General features: G+C 37.3%; 1 protein-coding gene across 2 annotated transcripts in view; it reads left to right on the top strand.

Annotated features, from left to right (window-relative positions):
* Window positions 1–806: 806 nt before the first annotated feature.
* UPF2 (UPF2 regulator of nonsense mediated mRNA decay) overlaps window positions 807–18,898 on the top strand; it is a 115,016-nt gene continuing 96,924 nt past the window's right edge. For both annotated transcript variants that reach the window (XM_024580183.4, XM_024580181.4), the window contains exons 1-3: window positions 807–916; window positions 6,078–6,457; window positions 9,175–9,954. In XM_024580183.4, coding sequence (XP_024435951.2) covers window positions 6,096–6,457; window positions 9,175–9,954 — 1,142 coding nt within the window. In that variant the 5' untranslated portion in view covers window positions 807–916; window positions 6,078–6,095. The remainder of the gene's footprint in view (window positions 917–6,077; window positions 6,458–9,174; window positions 9,955–18,898) is intronic.

The following is an 18,898-nucleotide window of genomic DNA, read 5'->3' on the forward strand; positions in this document are numbered from 1 at the left end:
CATGTTTTCATGTTGAACACGTAAAACGGCTCCTGGAAATTCCCCCATGGGACTTTCGTAGTCTCTAGTAGAGCATTCTTAAATCTAGACCTATTCCTAACCAACTGCTACCTTCCTCACCAGCCATATTCTTTAGTTTTTCTAGTTTCCAGTTTCCTAAGTCTTCAACCTCACCACTCGAATTAGTCCAATCAAACTTTCCCTTCTTAGACCTATTCCTTAGGTTCGCTGCAGGAAACTCCCACGAGAGTCACGTGGCCAAACTTGTCCTTTTTGGCGCTCCGTAATTTTCCTACTGTTCCACCCCCCCTTCCTTACCTTCTGTTAGCTCCGCCCCGCCCATTCTCGTTTTCCCCCTCCACCCTCTCCCCCCCCCCCGCCGGAGGCCTGCGCTTGCGCATCTCCAATTCAGGTGCTTTCCCTTTCCTGGCGACCAATCCACTTCCTGCCTCGGGTCCTCTGAACACTCCTCCCCTCACCTGGGGCCCTGGCTTGAGGTGCTTCTTGTGGCTGTCCTATTGATTGCCTGACCAAAAAAATTCTCTCCTCTTATCAAGTGGTGAATTCGAACAAACCGCTAAGTATGTAGCACCCGTATGAGCCGTAGCTCGTGATCTACCACCCCGCCGCTAAGCTAAGGGTATTCATATGCAGGGGGATGGGAGACCCGGACTGTTTTCGATCCGGCAATTTAGCGGGCAGCATCTTCCCTTCCACCTCCCTCCGCCCCGCCCCCACTCGCAGCTTGTCCGGGCTGGTGAGTGGCGGGCGGGAGGGCCGGCGGGCGGAGGGAGGAGGGGGAGCTGAGGGAAGGCGGGCCCACGGCTGGGAGATAGGTGGGGGGAGGGGAGGGGAGAGCCCGAGAGCTGGAGTTGGTCCTGGGAAACCCGGAGCTAATGTTGACAACAGGCTCGAGGTGAGTCCTGGAGAACCTCCTTCTCCTCCGCTCCAACGACCGGGAAGAAGCGGGCTCGGGGGCACCGGCCTGGACTCCTACTCCCTGGGGGACCCAAAAGGCGACTCCTCATCCCAGTGTTCCGGGGGCGGAAAGCAGGGGGACGGACCGCAGGGTCCAGCTTCGTTCTTCTCGGCTCCTTTTTCGGAGGCTCCTACCAACGCGGGAGCCCCTGGTCCGGGGAAGGCATGAGGGGCGACTGCCCCACATGTCGGGACTGGGCCTCGCGGCTGGAGGCGGGGAGCCTGCTGTGTCGGGGTGAAGGTGTTTCGGGGTGTGGAGTAGAATGAGAGGAGGTTGGGGAAAGCTCTTTGGGAGCCGGAGGGAAGCGAGGGCGAGGAGGTGGGGAGGGTGCTTGTGTGGGAGGATGTGGAGTAGGGAGACCAGCCAGAGAGTCTCCGTCTTCGGTAGTGTGGGAGTATGGGGTGCGAAGTTAGGGTTGGGGCACGGGATGGTCGTCGAAGGTGACTGTGGATACCGGTAGGAAGGGAAGTTGTGGCAGGGAAGCGCGTTAGGTATAAGTATGTGGAGGGAGAACAGGGATTTCTGGGAGATGCGTGATTAAGGGAAGGGGTTTTGGTGTATTTGGGGATGGTAGGTATAGATTATTTGGTTTACTCATTTTAGTTTCAGGGGCTGGTGATTCTTCACTTTGTCTTCATCCCAAGGTTCCTAGTACTCTTGTTAGTACTGTTGAACTAAGGAGATGATCACAGGCTATTTGGTCTCCAGGTTGGCCAAGCAGAGTCAGCTCGCAGGCTTGGGGGTCATACTGGACCGGACCTTAAGCTCTGTTTTTTGTTTTAGAACTTGTATGTAGTGATGCATCAGACGAAAGTGAAACTGTTGCTCACCCTTCTCATTTATCATAGTTCATAGGTGTTTATAAAAATTACACAATTCATGAAGAGAACCATTTTTGAACTGTGGTGAAACTTGTAAAAACTTTCAGTGAGTCCTTTATACTAGGGACGTTCTTTACATTCAGACTGGTAAATAATGCTTCTGTGCTGTCTTCCCTTAGAACATTTGAATATCGCAGAATTAAAAGGTAAACAGCATTCTCTTATACTCCGGAGTATTTTCAGAGGAGCCTGATTGTGATTTCATACAGAGACCATATGGAAGTTTGCAAAAGAGTATTTTTAAAAGGGAAACATCCCTTTCTGTGCACTCTCCCCCCAGAACATTCCGTTGGTACCTGTTTTACTACTAAAACACTATTTTGGGAGCTAAGAAGGTGGTTGTAAAACATGGCTTCCTTTTAAAGACCATCTGAATGTAATTGTACTCGGTAATTTGTAAGAGCTAATTATATTCTAAATAAAGATCAATACTGTCATCTGTATTATTTTGAGATAGAATCTATTTAAAGGTCTAGTTTTTACTTGAAAAACTTTTTGAAACACTTCAGATAAAATATTTGGCTCTTTATTGAAGCATGGATTTGTTAAAATAATTTAAAAGAAGTTCAGCATTTCATTAAGTGTAATGCTCTGTTTAAATTTTAAAATTGACAATACAAATGCATACTGATCTGAATTATGTTGTTTGTATATTTTATTTGGCTTTTCAAATCTTAGAGTCAGGGTATATAGTGGAAACGAGCATGGGACAGTGAGTGTTGACCCAATCCCTAAATTTGTGTAATCTTGGACATGTCAGTCTTATGTTGCCACCTCAATGTAAAAATTGAAAATTGAAGTAGATGAAAATCTAGTAGTCCTATATGATGAACTTTTCATTGTTCTGTGTGAAAGAAAATAAACATTTATTAAATGCCTCCCTTATGCTAGCTACTATGATAGAAGTTTAAGAACTTTGTGAGAAAGGTAATAGTATCTCCATTTTATCAATAGACTCAGAGTTGCTATTGCCTAGTTTCCAGGTTGCAGAGTTGGGATGCAAACTTGAAGTTTTTCTGACTTCAAAGCCCATATTAGTTTTTTACATTTTGCATTGCCACCTTTACATGAACCTTTACATTTTTGTCTTTTTTTGTTTGTTTGTTCCCTGAAATTTAGTTCCATGTGTACCTGCTATATGTTTGTTGTATGAGGATGAAATGATGCAAAGAAGATTCTACTACCAAGACTTAAGGGTTTTATTTAGAATCTTTTATTATGCTCTAGAACACAGTCTTATTCATGAGTCCTACTACAGTTTGATACGAGTAGGCACTTAAAAATTTATTACATACATGAAGACTGTAGAGAGTCACAAATGTTTGGGAGACTCTGTTGAGCTAATAAATGATGATCCTTTATGAAGTCATAAGATTTCAAGTGAATTTCTTGATGTTTTAACAAGTTAATATTTAACTTTATCTTAAAAATGAGACATTAATTGTAAATTTAGATGCCATTTAATTGTCTGGGAACTATATCTTGTTAATGCTTAATATCAAAATACTAATTCTATATAAACATTTTTTTGCACATAATGACAAATATCACTAAATAGGATTGTATTGGCACCTTAAGACTTGTCCCCGAACGTTTTAGCTAGAATTTTCCAAAATTTAAAAACATAACGTAAAAACTGCTTAGCCATGGTCAGGGGTTCTTTGTATTCTGAGATACATAATTTTGTGATTTGTCTTTCTATCTATGATGAAGCCTTCCAACCTATCATTTGGTACTCTCAAGGTTCATAATAACTTTGGTTAAGAATATGGGTTTATCAGATTCCATCTCTGTCACCAGCTGTGGAGGCCTTGGTCAGATTACTTGGTCAAGTATCAGTTTACGCATTTATAAAATAGGGAAAATAACACCTACCTCATAAAGATTTTAGTATTAAATGAGATAAAGTGTATGTTTAATATGGAATAGTAAATGGTAGCTGTTAGTATTATCCTTTCTTGAAAATTTGCTTGCGTTAGGGCATGATATTTTCACAGTAAAAAATGGGTATTTAATTGAACCAGCATAAGAATTGATAACTAGACTTCCCAGGTAATGTAAATGTTAACACTGTCTTGCTTTGTAGTAAGTAGTTACTCTTTCATATTCACATGATTGCTTAACTAGGATTAGTAGCCTTTTTTTGTTTGGTTTTGTGTTTTGGGTGTCATTGTCAAAATGCATGTTTGAGGGAAGGAAAATAGAGTAAAAGAAAAAGCAGAAGGAAGAGGTGACAAAAAAGGTACAGACTGACATGTGCCTTCAAAAATTAAAGTGCTTTGCCCTGGCTGGTGTGGCTCAGTGGATTGAGTACCAGCCTGTGAACCAAAGGGTTGCCTCTTCGATTCCCAGTCAGGGCACATGCGTGGGTTGCAGGCAGAGTCCCCAGTTGGGGGTGTGTGAGAGGCAACCAATTGATGTATCTCTCATACATCAGTGTTTCTCTCCCTCTCTTCCTCCCTTCCCTCTCTCTAAAAATAAATGTCTTAAGAAAAATTGAAGTGCTTCTACTGTCCTGGGTTGTCTTTTTGTGATAACATTTTATTAGAGTGCTGAAATAAATGCTTTGTGTGTTAATAAGAAATACAATATTTATTGTTGCGGATGTTTTGTTTGCTAACCTAGTTTTTACTGCTGTAATTTAAAACCTATATTTGAAAATATTTAAGAATACTGTGTATGTCTTTAGTTTTTAATAAAAAACTAGGAAGTTAAATAGAAAGTGTTTGGATTTTCTCATACAAATTGCACATGACTTGGGAGTTAAAACATGAGGCATTGTCCATAAAAAATTATATTAAGACGCTAGTTCTTTTGATGTTTTGTTTTCTTTTAAAGATTTTATTTATTTTCAGAGAGAGGGAGAAAAACATCCATGTGAGGGAGAAATATCCATTGCCGACCTTTTGCTTTGTGGGACAATGCCCAACCAACTGAGCCACATCAGTCAGGACAATATTAAGGCACTAGTAGAGATATTTATTTTTAGAAATGAAAAATTCTGAATTTTGCAGTGAAATACATTTTTTTCCCAGCATTTATTTCCAGCTAATTGTATAAAGCCTTTACTATAGACCAGTGCTATCCATTAAAACTTTGTGGTGATGAAAATGTTCGATATCTGTGAATGTCTGATTTGGTACCCACTAGCCACATAGTGGAGTTGATAACTTGGAAGTATGGATGGTGACTATGAAGAACTGAATTTCAAATTCTGTTTATTTTTTAGTTAATTTACATGTCAGTAGCCACACGTGGTTAGTGCAGTGGTTTTTGACTGGTGGCGATTTTGCCCTCAGAGGATGTTTGGAAATACTTGGAGTAATTTTTGCCTGTCAAAACTAAGAAGATAACTACTGGCATCTACTGCATAGAATGCAGGGATGCTACTAAACTTGGTATAGTGCACAGGATAGCATTAACTACCCTACCCCTCCTCTCCAACCAAAAAACCCCCTAAAACAAAGAATTATCTTGTCCAAAATGTCAGTAGTGCCGAGACCGAGAAAGTTGGCTGATGGCTATGGTATTGGCGAGTAAAGAATGTACAGCTTTTTATAATAGTGTTTGTTTATACATTCATTTTGACTAATTCAAAAGAAGAGATTAAGGGTCCAGTCTAATTTGAGGTAGTGACAGTTTTTGTATTTGAAAGTTTGGTAAGGTTAGAAGAATGAGGTAACATTTGAGTTTTCTGTTGTCTATTTTGTCAGTTGATTTATAGGAGGAAAACTTCATTTATCTTCCAACTTAAATTGTATGAAATAATGTCACTAGTGTCTCCTAGTGGATGTGAAATGTTGGGGTTAATACTGATTCAAAATGTTGTCTGACATATACTGGATGATTATATGTTGTCTGACATATACTGGATGATTAATGGTTAAATGATACGTTAATGATATTTGCAATTGATAATGGTTGAATTTGGGTGCAATTGATAATGGTTGCAGTTGATAATGGTTGAGTTTGGGTGATGAGTATATGGAATGTTTGACTTTTTTGTTAATAAAAAAGTACTTAGGCATAACTAATTATGATAGAATGTGGAAAGTGACCAATAAATTATTTTATCACAGAAATAGTATTCATTTTGTATGCATTTATTTAATCTCACAATTGACTAGTTGCATTAATATGTTCTTTTTAAAAAATATAGTGTCATTATTTTAAAAAGTCACTGCATCTACAATACTGTCATTCTTTTACTCTTACAGATTGTCTTGGGTAACATAATGCCAGCTGAGCGTAAAAAGCCAGCAAGTATGGAAGAAAAAGAATCTTTGCTAAACAACAAGGAGAAAGACTGTGGTGAAAGGCGGCCAGTGAGCAACAGGGAGAAACCAAAAGATGAGATCAAGCTCCCTGCCAAGAAGGAAGTTATTAAGGTCCCTGAAGATAAAAAGAAGAAACTGGAAGAAGATAAGAGGAAAAAGGAAGACAAGGAACGCAAGAAAAAAGAAGAAGAAAAGGTGAAGGCAGAAGAGGAATTAAAGAAAAAAGAGGAGGAAGAAAAAAAGAAACATGAAGAGGAAGAGAAAAAGAAGCAAGAAGAACAGGCAAAAAGACAACAAGAAGAAGAAGCTGCCCAGTTGAAGTAAGAACATTTATTTTAACGATTGATGTAAGAAATGGGAAGGTAGAAATGTTTTGGATAAATGATTATTTGAAGTACAGTTCCTTAAGAGTTGGGAATATCTTATATGTTCTGTTAGTTTCACCGACTAGAGGCATGCTTACAGTGGTGCTTTAATTCTTCAAATTAAATAATAGTAATCTTTAATAAATATTTCTTGAACTATAGGGTAACCTGGATTCTTTGTTTTTCTAAAACTTTTTTTTAGTGCTATAATTCTCCACCTTTTTAAGTCGAAAATTTTTAGTTTTTCATGGCTGCTATTTGTTGTGTTCTTACTATGTGCCAGGCACTAACTAGGAAGTGTATCAGTACATGTACATATTCTTAAGGCAGTCCTAATGAAGTTTTATGATCCTCATTTTACAGATTAATAAAACTTAAAGAGGTTAAGAAACTTGCCTGAGGTCACAATAAGCAGTGGAGTGCAGGGATTTGAACCTAAGTTGGGCTGACTTTAAAACCTCTGTCCTTAAGTACAATTCTATAATGCCTCCCATTCTTTATCTATATTTATTTTTACCCTTGTAAATCTATGCAAGTAGTATAGTAAATGGTGACAAACAAGGTGTAGTCGTCATAGGAAGACCAGTAGGATGTAGCACAAATGACAGCTGTTGAATAGCAGGAGCTCTTTTCTTTACATATGTAATTTTAAAAAGCTTTTTGCAACCATGAATTGTTATGGATCTCTAGAATAGCTTAGCCTCTACTTTCTTACAGAAGTTCTTTAGTCCAGTACTTCTATTTTTAATGAGAAACTGGAGCCTTAAGTGTAGGAGGCAATAGTTATGTATTCTAGTGTTGAAATATTTAGAACCATGATTCTTGAGAGTTTCTTATTTATTTTATATATATATATATATATTTTTTTGTAAATCACAAAGCTATTCAGTTCCAGTGTAACTTTTACTCCCTCTCCCATCCAATACAAAGAGCTTACAACAACAACCAAAAACCCAAGTTTTGAGGAGAAACTTCAAATATATATAAAAAATAGAATGGAATAGTGACACTTCCCTCTCCCCCCGAATCTATGCAGCATCAACAGTTATGTACTTTTTTCTCCCTGGAGTATTTTAAAGCATCACATTATTTTGCCTGTACATGTTTCATTATATATCTTAAAGTATTTTAAATACAGATGAAAATTGAGTTAATTAATGCATATATATAATGCACTCCTGCTCAGGTTCTAGTTTCTTAAAGTGTACTCACTATTAACCCTGTTTGTGTGTGTGTCTGGGAGACTTTCAAGAGATACTCATGTGTTCCTCTTCCCAGTGATGAATGCGACTCCCTGTTAACATATTGTGGTTCGTAGTGGGGGAAAAAAATCAGAACTGTAGGGTAGTTCAAGGAAGGTTATCTCAGAAAGATGAAAATCTACTTTTTGAAAGAAGATTTTATTCATTCCCAGAGAGAGGGGAAAGGGAGAGAAAAAGAGGGAGAGAAACATAGATCGGTTGCTTCCCACATGTTCCCTGACCAGGAATTGAACCAGTGACCTTTTGCTTTGTGGCACACTGCCAAGCCAAGTGAGCCACACTGGTCAGGGCATGAAAATCTATTTTTTAAGAAATATGTATTTTGAAGTTACATATTTTGGTATCTTAGAAACCTCAAAGTCAGATTGTCCCCACTCGCCCACTCCTGCCCAAGTGGTTTGACTACATCTGCAATTTAAACATATTTCATCTTTTTAGTAGAAATATAGGTAAATTTGTCTTTAACTCTTTTCTGGTTAAACTGTGTTTGTTAACCTTTAATAAAGGGCTTTTGTTAAATGGCTTTTATTCTACAGTCAGTTCTCTTCTGGTTCCTTTCAGACTTTTAAAATTATACTTGAATTTTAAGACCTGAATGTAGCAAGTTACTTTTTTTTTTAAATCCTCACCTGAGGATATATTTATTGATTTTAGAGAGAGAAGAAGTGAGGTGGGGGAGGGTAGGGGAGAGGGAGAGAGGGAGAGAGAAAGAGAGAGAAAGGGAGAGAAACATCGATGTGAGAGAGAAACATCAATTGGCAATCAGTTGCCTCCAGAAGGTGCCTCAACTGGGATCAAACCCACGGCCTAGGTATGTGTTCTGACTGGGAATCGAACCCAAGCTTTTTGTTGGTGTAAATGTGGACACTCCAGTCAGCTGAGTTACCTGTCCAGGGCTGTTGCAAGGGACTTTATACAAAGTTTGGTTAATACTTAAGTATGGAAAAATGGTACTTCTCTAATCATTTTTAATGTATTTTTTAATAATGTTTATTCTTTAGCCAAAGTATTCTTTGGGGACGATTTTTTCCCCTGTATTCCCAATTCTTTTATCTGTTTTTGGTTTTGTATCCTTCCCAAGCATATTTATATTTTTCATATTAAGCATCATGTGTTTTATCTGTTTATTTTTTCACCTTTATTGAGATATAAATGACAAAAGTGCTGTATTCATTTAGTTATTTAAACACCTCTGCTTTACCATATGTTATATTATCAGTATAGTAGGTTCTTAACATCCCAAGTCATTAATAAAATGTCTTCAAAAATGGTGAAGTGGCCTTTTGCATCTTTGGTTCTTACTGGATTCTGATGCTTATGTGATTACTTTTTCATTGGCTTTCACTCTTACGGAATTTGGCAATGATGCTTCAAAGTAAACAGAGTCTTATATTATGTTTTTTTATATAGAGAAAAAGAAGAATCTCTTCAGCTTCATCAGGAAGCTTGGGAACGACATCAGTTAAGGAAGGAACTTCGTAGCAAAAACCAAAATGCTCCAGACAACCGACCAGAGGAAAATTTCTTTAGTCGACTAGACTCAAGTTTGAAGAAAAATACCGCTTTTGTCAAGAAACTAAAAACTATTACGGAACAACAGAGAGACTCCTTGTCCCATGATTTTAATGGCCTAAATTTAAGCAAATACATTGCAGAAGCTGTAGCTTCTATTGTGGAAGCAAAGCTAAAAATATCTGATGTGAATTGTGCTGTGCACTTATGTTCTCTGTTTCACCAGCGCTATGTCGACTTTGCTCCGTCGCTTCTGCAGGTTTGGAAAAAACATTTTGAAGCAAGGAAAGAAGAGAAAACACCTAACATCACCAAATTAAGAACTGATTTGCGTTTCATTGCAGAATTGACAATAGTTGGGATTTTCACTGACAAGGAAGGTCTTTCTTTAATCTACGAACAGCTGAAAAATATTATTAATGCTGATCGGGAATCACATACTCATGTTTCTGTGGTGATTAGTTTTTGTCGACATTGTGGAGATGATATTGCTGGACTTGTACCAAGGAAAGTAAAGAGTGCTGCAGAGAAGTTTAATTTGACTTTCCCTCCTAGTGAGATAATTAGTCCAGAGAAACAACAACCTTTCCAGAATCTCTTAAAAGAATACTTTACATCTTTGACCAAACACCTGAAAAGGGACCACAGGGAGCTACAGAATACTGAGAGACAAAACAGGTGATTTTCAAATGTTTCTCAGAATTGAGAATTTATTTTGGAGCTCATACTTAAAAATGTTTAAAGTCTTCATGCCACTGAACGAACTTGTGGAAAAGGGCTCATTACAGGTGATTTCTTAACATTCCAGGAAAATTTCAAAGTGTAACAGTCTAAGTACTCATGTTTAAATGTGAGTCTATCATAGATTTTGAGTGTGATTTTTAAAAGAATTCTGGCAAGTATATGGTAATTTTTACTTTGGATTTGTTTTCTTCCTGTGAATTATCCTCAATGTTGAGGGATAAATTTTCCTTTTCTGTCACTTTATCTGCTAATCTTTTCTGTGTGTTTCACTGTTTCTTCTCTATAACAGGTTTGCTTTTCATTGTTTTGTATTTTAATATATTGATGTCACTATTAATATTTGCTCTTTTCAAAGAAATGTGTTATTCATTATTGGTATTTTAGATCAGAAACTTGGAAAATTGTGCACCAAATTAGCTGAAAAAAAATTTTAAATGCAACTATGTGAAATGCATTTACAGGAGTCTTTCTCCTGGGGACATCCATTTAAAATTCTAGAGAAATGATGTATGTGCACGTGGTAATTAGGGAAGACACCTAATTTAGGTGCCACCTTTGCTGTTAACAAGATACTGTAGATTACTGTGTAGCATCTATACATAAGAAGCCTCAACCAACTGGATGTTGATAGTAGTAGTTGGTACCATTAGAGGTGAGCTTTTATGGAGGGTGGATTTGGAGGAGGGCTGAGGGGTTTCAGAAAGGATGCAATGGCAACAGCTTTTGCCTGAGTACTTTGCAACTACTTAAAGTTTGTGTTTGAAAGTCTGAAATGGCTGTTGATGATGAATTAATATGGGGAAGTACACTTTCTATTTCCATAAGACTGCAGTTGGGAAAGACTGATTGGTTTAAGTAGTTGCCACTAGAGGGTGATTGATTTAACTTGAAAAGAAGACTGTAATAGTAGTCCAGGTAGGTCAGGGTCAAGATAGGTGCAGAGGCTATATGGCTAAACCCTGGTGGCTGAGGGTCATTCAAAAGTGAGAATTTAAGATGGCAATGGTGTTCCCCAATGTATCTTGAAAAAAGAAAAAAAAAGAACCTTTGTTTTGTGCTTTGAGTAGTGAGAGCTATTTTAAACTTTGAAGAGGCAATCAATATTTATATAGTCAGTAATGAGTTGAAAACAGTGGTCCTCTATTAATAATTCTCACATATTTTAAGGTTTCTTAGTCATGATTTACATAGTATTTTGTCTTTCATGTCTTTTTCCTTTTCACATATGTTCTACTTCATACAGTACAATTGATTTTATAAGTATGCTTTGATTACTTTTTTTGGCTACTTTTAAGGGTTTTGTATATGTGTTTGCTTTTGATTGGTCTCAGAAGCATAAAGGCTAGAGAGATTCTAATACAACGATTTAATCTAATCGTCCTTCCAGTGCAGGAATCCATTTTACAGGTTATCTGACAGATAAATTCTTTCCCTAAAAACCTCTCAAAGGAGATTGAGCCATTCCAGTGTTGGACACATGTATTTGCTAGGAATTCAAGCTGAAATTTAACTCCCCATAAAATGGTTCCCTTTAAGTTCCTTCTTTTTTCTAGTACAGATAGAATAAAGCTGCTCAAAGTGAGGGGTCATGACCTGTTTACCTGTTCACAGTGAATCAAGTATAGAGACTGAGACTAAACATTTAGATACTTTTATAGCAATTTCCATTGTCTTGATATTGTTACTGTATTTTATAAAAATGCCTATAATGAGTGGAAGGAAATTATTCCTTTACCACAGATAAGTTTGAGAAGCACTAGTGGGCTTTTCATTCAAATATTGCTCATGATAATGTCTCAAATGCAGGTGTGGCAAAAGTAGGTTTACAGTTGTAAACAGTTTATTTTATTACCATTTATTAATTATTGTGTTATTTTCCATACAAACAACTATAAGCCTGTGTTTGCTGTGTCCTATATTTGCAGACTGATCAGATGGTTCCCTTTTATCTTCTTCAGATTAATTACCTTCAGTTCTTTCAGTTTGCAGCATGATTTCCAGACATTTCACTGTTCGTAGGACATTTGCTTTGGATGCATTCTTTGCTGCCCAGGACCTAAAATTCCATTAGTTTTTATAGCTGCTGTATTTTTCTGATTTTTTGTTAGGGTTATATACACCTAAAGCCTAGTTTCTCAAATGAACTGTTGCCAAGCCAGTTCTCCACTTTGAGCTAGTGAAATAATTTTTTAAACCTAATTACAGACTTATCACTTGTAAAGTTTAGATGCTTTTGACATACCATTTTAACCTAATGATCATTTTGAACATTGATTATATGTTCATTAATTGTACTTATCCACCGATCACTTTGCGCTCGATAAGCAGATCTGTTTTTTCATTATTCAGGTTACCATGAAAATATTGAACAGGATGATAGTGTTAAAAACACAGCTTTGTGGCCTTTCTCTAGAAATTTTTACTCATCTAAATAGAGAACTGTTAACTTGTGATTATTAGAGGAGGTTATTTAGCTAATGTAAAATGATCTTAGCATTGTAGCAGTCATTTTGTCATGGAAGACTCTCCACTTAGATGTAATAATTTGGGGGATGTGATTTAAATACCTTACTGAGCAAAGAAGGCACGAGGAATGGATTAGTGCACAGTCCCCACTTGGCCTAATGTTAGTTTCCTAAGAGCACGTTACAGCATACTGTTAAAATGACCAACATTTTCCCCCTCCCAATCATCCAGTAGGTATTTTGAGGTTTTTCTACATCATGAGAATAAATTACGGGCAACGGATTTTTTTCTAGTGCCATTTCTCTTAGGCATGAAAATGCTTGAAATCTTTAAGTGAATGTTTAAGACTCATGTAGTTAAATTACTTTAAGCCTTTATTCACTATCTTGATAATGATGGTTTAAGAAAACATCAAATACACTATTTTCAGTTTGTAAATCTCAAATACTCTTGGTCATTTTAATTAGCTTGGGAGATGGCACCATTCTTAGAGGTTGTAAAGTCTTAGTCTGTATTCAGTAAAGTCTATACTTAAGAGGTCACTCAACCAATTTTAAAAACAGTAGTAACATCTCTGATGTTTTCTTAAAGATACTGTATGTGTGAATGAAAGACAGTACAGTGACTGAATGAGACTTAGTGGGTCTCAGCTGTCCTTTTCTCATGTTATATGGCCTGATACCATAGGTATTAATAGCTAGTTCTGTTTCTAAGTCCCTGAAGGTTTTAGATATTAGCAAGAAATACAACTGACCCTAGAGTTGGGTGAATTCTTTTTTTTTTAATGTTTTTGTTTATTTTTTTTAATTACATTTTATTGATTATGCTACTACAGTTGTCCTGATTTTCCCCCTTTAGTTCACCTCCACCCAGCACCACCCATTCCATCAGGCAATCTCCCCACCATTGTTTATGTCCATGGGTCATGCCTGTAAGTTCTTTGGCTACTCTATTTCCTGTATGTTACTTTACATCCCCATGGATATTCTGTAATTACTGTTTGTACTTCTTAATCCCCTCATCTCTTCATTCTCCCCTATCCCTCCCATCTAGTAACTAACAAAACATTCTCCGTATCCATGATTCTGTCTCTGTTGTTCTTGTTTGCTTACTTTGTTGTTTAGATTCACTTCTTGATAGATAATGTATTTTTGCCATTTTATTGTTAATAGTTTTGATCTTTTTCTTAAGTAAATTCCATTAACATTTCATATAATAATGGTTTGGTGATGTACCAATTCCTTTAGTTATTTTTTTTTATCTGGGAAGCTCTTTATCTGCCCTTTAATTCTGAATAACATCTTTGCTAGGTAGATCAATCTTGGCTGTAGGTCCCTGCTTTTTATGACTTTGAATATTTCTTGCCAGTCCCTTCTAGCCTGCAAAGTTTCTTTTTTGAGAAATCAGCTGACAGTCTTATGAGAACTCCCCTGTAGGTAACTAACTGCTTTTCTCTTGCTGCTTTTAAGATTCTCTCTTTATCTTTTAACCTTTGGCATTTGGCATTTGGAAGTTGTTCCAGGGGCTCCTTAGCTTATTCTTATTAATTTAGATTCTTTTTTCTTGTTGTTTTGATTGCTTGTTTTTTTCATCCTTATGTTCAATGATTTGATTTGCAGCTTCATCCACTCTACAGTTGTTTCCCTGTAAATTGTTCTTTATTTCAATTAGTGTACCCTATATTTCTGATATCTGAATTATGCTGCTAAGGTCCTCAAAAGTTCCTTGAGCATCCTTATAGCCAGTGTTTTGAACTGTGCATCTGCTAGATTGCTTATCTTGAGGTTGTTTAGCTCTTTTTGTGGAGTTTTGATTTGTTCTTTCATTTGGGCCATGTTTCTTTGTCCTCATTTTGGCAGCCTCCCTGTGTTTGTTTCTATGTATTGGGTAGAGCTGCTTTGACTCTGTGTCTTGGTATTGTGGCTTAATGTAGTAGGTGTCCTATAGGGTCCAGTGGCACAGTCTGCCCTGTGACCCAAGTTGGGTACTCAAGGTGTGCCCTTTGTGTGGGCTGAGTACACCCTCTTATAGTTGAGCCTTGGTTGCTGATAGCAGATCAATGGGAGGGATTCACCTAGGCCCATCAGCTGCAAGGTTTGGCTGTGTCCACTTACCACCAACCTCCATCCTCCGTGGAGGATCAGCTGCGCAGGGGCAGGGCGGTTCTGCTGCAGCGTGGTCTGTAGCTGTCCACTGGGTGCACTGGTCCAGAAGTTTCCCTGGTGGTACAGGTGAAGGCCATCCCCCCAACCCTCCTGTGTTTTGCCCCAGGCCACCCTTTCTGAGCTATAAAGTAATCTGAGATGGCTGCCAATTGTGCTGGGCTTGGAGATTCTCAGGTGGAGCCAAGCTGTGAATCCAGGCTGGCTGCTGCTAGTGCAGGGGCCAGGGACTCACTGAAGCCAGCTGTTGATTGTTTGAGAAGATTTAGGAAGTTGTGCAGTATGAGCCAAGACCAGCCATTCATACGGAAAAGCAGCTTGGGTGTTGATGGGGCAGAGTCTCTGGGGATATCCAAGGCAGGTGAAACAGTGTTAGCCAGGTTGATGGAGTCTCAGATATGGCACCAGCCTGCTGGCTCCATGGCTCTGTGGGCGGAGGGCTCAGAAAAGGGACAGTGGACTTTGCTCACCCTGATGCCAGACACTTCAGCCTCTCCCAGTATGCCACTAGTACCCTTCAAGCTGCCACCCCAGCTCTGGAGCTCAGAGGGAGTGAGTCTGAGTAGGTAAGTCTGTGTGTGGATTCTTTAAGAGGAATTACTTTGGACTCCAGAAGTTTCTTCCACTGACTCAATCCTCTCTGGTTTTTGCAGCCAGAAATTGTGGGGACTTACCTTCCTGGTACTGGAACCCTGGGCTGCAGGGCCTGGTGTGGGGCTGGGACTCCTTGCTACCAAGATATCCCTCCTGAGTTTCACACTTGGATGTGGGCCCAGCCCGTTCCGTGTCTGTGACCCTCTTACCAGTCTGGATAGATGTGATTTCTTTAATTCCATAGTTGTCAGACTTCCATTCAACTTAGTTTCTGATGGTTCTGAGTGGTGGTGGTCTGATATTTTAGTTGTACTTTTGATGTGGTGGTGTGAGGAGACAAGTCATGTCTGCCTATGCCATTATTTTGACCGGAAGTCTGTTTCTATTTGTTTTTTTAGAGAGAGGAGAAGGGAGGGGAAAAGAGGGAGAGAAATATCAGTTGGTTGTTTCTCACATGCCCCCAACTGGGGACCCTGCCTGCAACCCAGGCATGTGCCCTAACCCACAATCAAACCAGCAACCCTTTGGTTCACAGGATAGCGCTCAGCCCATTGAGCCACACCAGCCAGGGTGGGTTCAGTGAATTCTAATAAATTTGAATTTATAAATGCTTTTTGTATTTAAAAGAATATTATTTTAAAAGCACATTTTGGTTAAGTGATTGATCTGGGGAGTTATGATTAATAGTTTCTTACACATTTAAAAAAAATCATCTTGTAATATTTGCCGATTTAGAGTTGGTTACTTTGGTAAATTTTGCTTTGTATTACATTTAGTGCTTTTATACATGGAAAACTATGTACTTTGAGATATTATTCTCATAGAAATGATATGACTTAATATTTTGGGGGGCATATAATAAAAACTGGTTGAAGAAATGATTAAAAAAATACATTTATCTATTTTTAGAGAGAGGGAAATGGAAGGAGACAGGGAAAGAAACATTAATGTGAGATTCCCTGATGGGGAATCGAGCCAGTAGCATATTGCTTTGCGGGATGATGCCCAACCAAAACTGAGACACACCTGTCCAGGCTAAAGAAATGATTTTTTTTATTAGATATAATTTAATGTTAATTGTGTAACAATTGTTTCTTGCAGTATAGTGAAATCATGAATTCAGGTATTTATTTAGTCAGAAGTTTTGCTTGAATAATTCTCAAGTGTTTTAATTCCTTTTTTTCTTTCTAATTGGTGGATAAAGTGGCAAGCTTATTCAGTATCAGTGGATTATGACCTTCATAATTGCATACTGAGTTTAGCAGCAGTAAGTGATTTGCTTTAAAGTTTATTAAAAAAAGAAATGTAGGTAGAATGTAGGCTTTCCCCAGATTGTTCATAAAATTAGGTGTTTTATTAATGCAAATTCATGAGCCATTAGTTTACTAAGGTTGAAACTTAAAAGCACATTGACCTTCAGTAGTGTTGCTTTTACCTCTCACTTTCCTTCCAGGTGAGTTGTACCATGCTTTATAGGTAGATTGTTTGATAAACTGTGTAATATTTAAGCACTATTAAGATGTTACCTCATTATGCTTTGGACTTAGAGGCTTTAACAATTTTGTAACCTCTAAAACCGTTATTTCCTTGCAGATATTCTCTGATTCTGATTCATACTTGACTGATAATTGACTATGTTGATTCTCTGACATCATAGTTGTTTAATAAATATTTGACTGGGTACATGCATAACTCTGCTTTAGTATCTTTTCACACAAAATTATAAGACATCCATAACTAAATTCTAGAATGAAACCAACAGAAAATATAAGTTAATTCTCATGAAATTTAAGTTATTCTCTTGAAAATTTGACAGTGCTAAGGGAGATGAAAAGTAAAACCTAGCAGTTTTTCATGAGTCTGCTTCATGATTACTGTTTCAGGATTTTAGCCATGTGTTTTGTATTATTTTGCATGACTCCATAAGATCAAAAGCTAAAATAGATTTTTTGTTTTCTTGTCAAGAGTTTTTTTTCTTTTTTAATTTGATTAATAGAAGATCAGAATATCGATAATACTTGACATGGAGGTTCTCGTCTTTTCAACAGTGAGCTTTGGCTTTTTTTTTCTCATGAAGATACTATTTTACATTGATAATAGTACATTGCATGTGTGATCTTAATTGATCACAGTACCCTTGGAAGAAATACCTGTATTTTGAGTGTATAGGTTAGATTTAGGGATTAAAGAGCTGCCCAGTGTGATTTAGATAGCAAGTGACAGAATAAGGTTCTTTCCTACCTCTTCATACTGTATTTTTCACAATTTCCATAGTACTCCTTTTTATCTGCCTTTTTAGTACTTGTTTTTAAAGTGTCTAGTACATGGCCACTAAGTAATTACCAAGTCATATCCAAAGAAAAGAAGGACCTAAAAGAGAATGTAAAACTAGTACCTTCAGTATATTGAAAGCTTGCCTTTGATGTATGCATGTGAGAGACATTCTAATTTCAATATTATCAAGTGGATAATTTTACTCTAATTCAAAGGGCAGTACAGTCCAGGAGTTACAGGCATGGACTGTGAAGCCAGACTTGCTTGGGCTCAAGTCCTAGGTCTATCATTTACTCATTCTGTAACTTTGGACGAGTTACCACATATCTTTCTGCTTCCGTTTTCTCTTCTGTAAAATGGGATGATAACACTGTACCTCTGAGGTGAAGGTGAACGATGTAACGAATTTATGTGTGAAAGCACTTAATAATAGTATCAGGCTCATTGTAAGTATACAATGAATGTTAGTTTACTCTTAATATATTGCCTGCCTAATCCTTCAGAAAGACTTTTAAATGAGAATTTCTTTTTGTGCCTTTTTATTATTTTGAAAATTTGTATGCTAACCTTCTTAAACTTTCATAGCTTATTTTAAAAATTCATTTTTTAAAAGTATACAAAATAATAAACTATACAAGACAAAAAATAGTCAAGCAATAATAAAAATGAAACAATTGAAAACAAAATAAAAATGTTTTAATACTAGAATTTTTGAGGCATTTCTGACTTATGAGATAATAATGCTTAATTCAAGAATAGAGTATTTGATATTTTCTGTCAGTTTTACAATATTAAGTTAGTAATATAAAAACACTCCAGAAATCAAGGATTGATGTACCTTAGTTGTGCTTCCAGACGATGATGTCTGTTATATATTGAGTGAAGGAGGTCTAATTTCCTGTATTTTTATTGTAATGAATATGACTTGGAATTAATATTGTTTCATTGCTTACTTTTCATATCTTTAATATGGAGCCAGTACCTTCCTATTGTGAAGTGATACCATGAGAGGGAATGAATTTGTTTATAGTACACTTAAAAATGATACTAAATTAATCCCAGTTATGACAGGGACTGGCAAACTATGGCCCATAGGCCAGATTAGGCCTACCACTGTTTTGTACAGCTAGTGAGCTAAGAAAGGTCTTTACCTTTTCAAATAGTTGAAAAAAAGTTGGGTATTTTGTGAAATATTAAAATTATATGAAGTTCAAATTTGTGTCCATAAATAAAGTTTTATTGGAATATAGTCATACATATTTGTTTATGAATTGCCTGTGCTTTTGTGTTATAACAGCAGAGTTGAGTAGTTCCAACAGATGATGTGGTTTGCAAAGCGTAAAATGTTTACTGGTCCTTTGTAGAAAAAGTCTGCTGACTTC

This window comes from Desmodus rotundus, chromosome 4, assembly GCF_022682495.2.
Source record: "Desmodus rotundus isolate HL8 chromosome 4, HLdesRot8A.1, whole genome shotgun sequence".
NCBI lineage: Eukaryota > Metazoa > Chordata > Mammalia > Chiroptera > Phyllostomidae > Desmodus > Desmodus rotundus.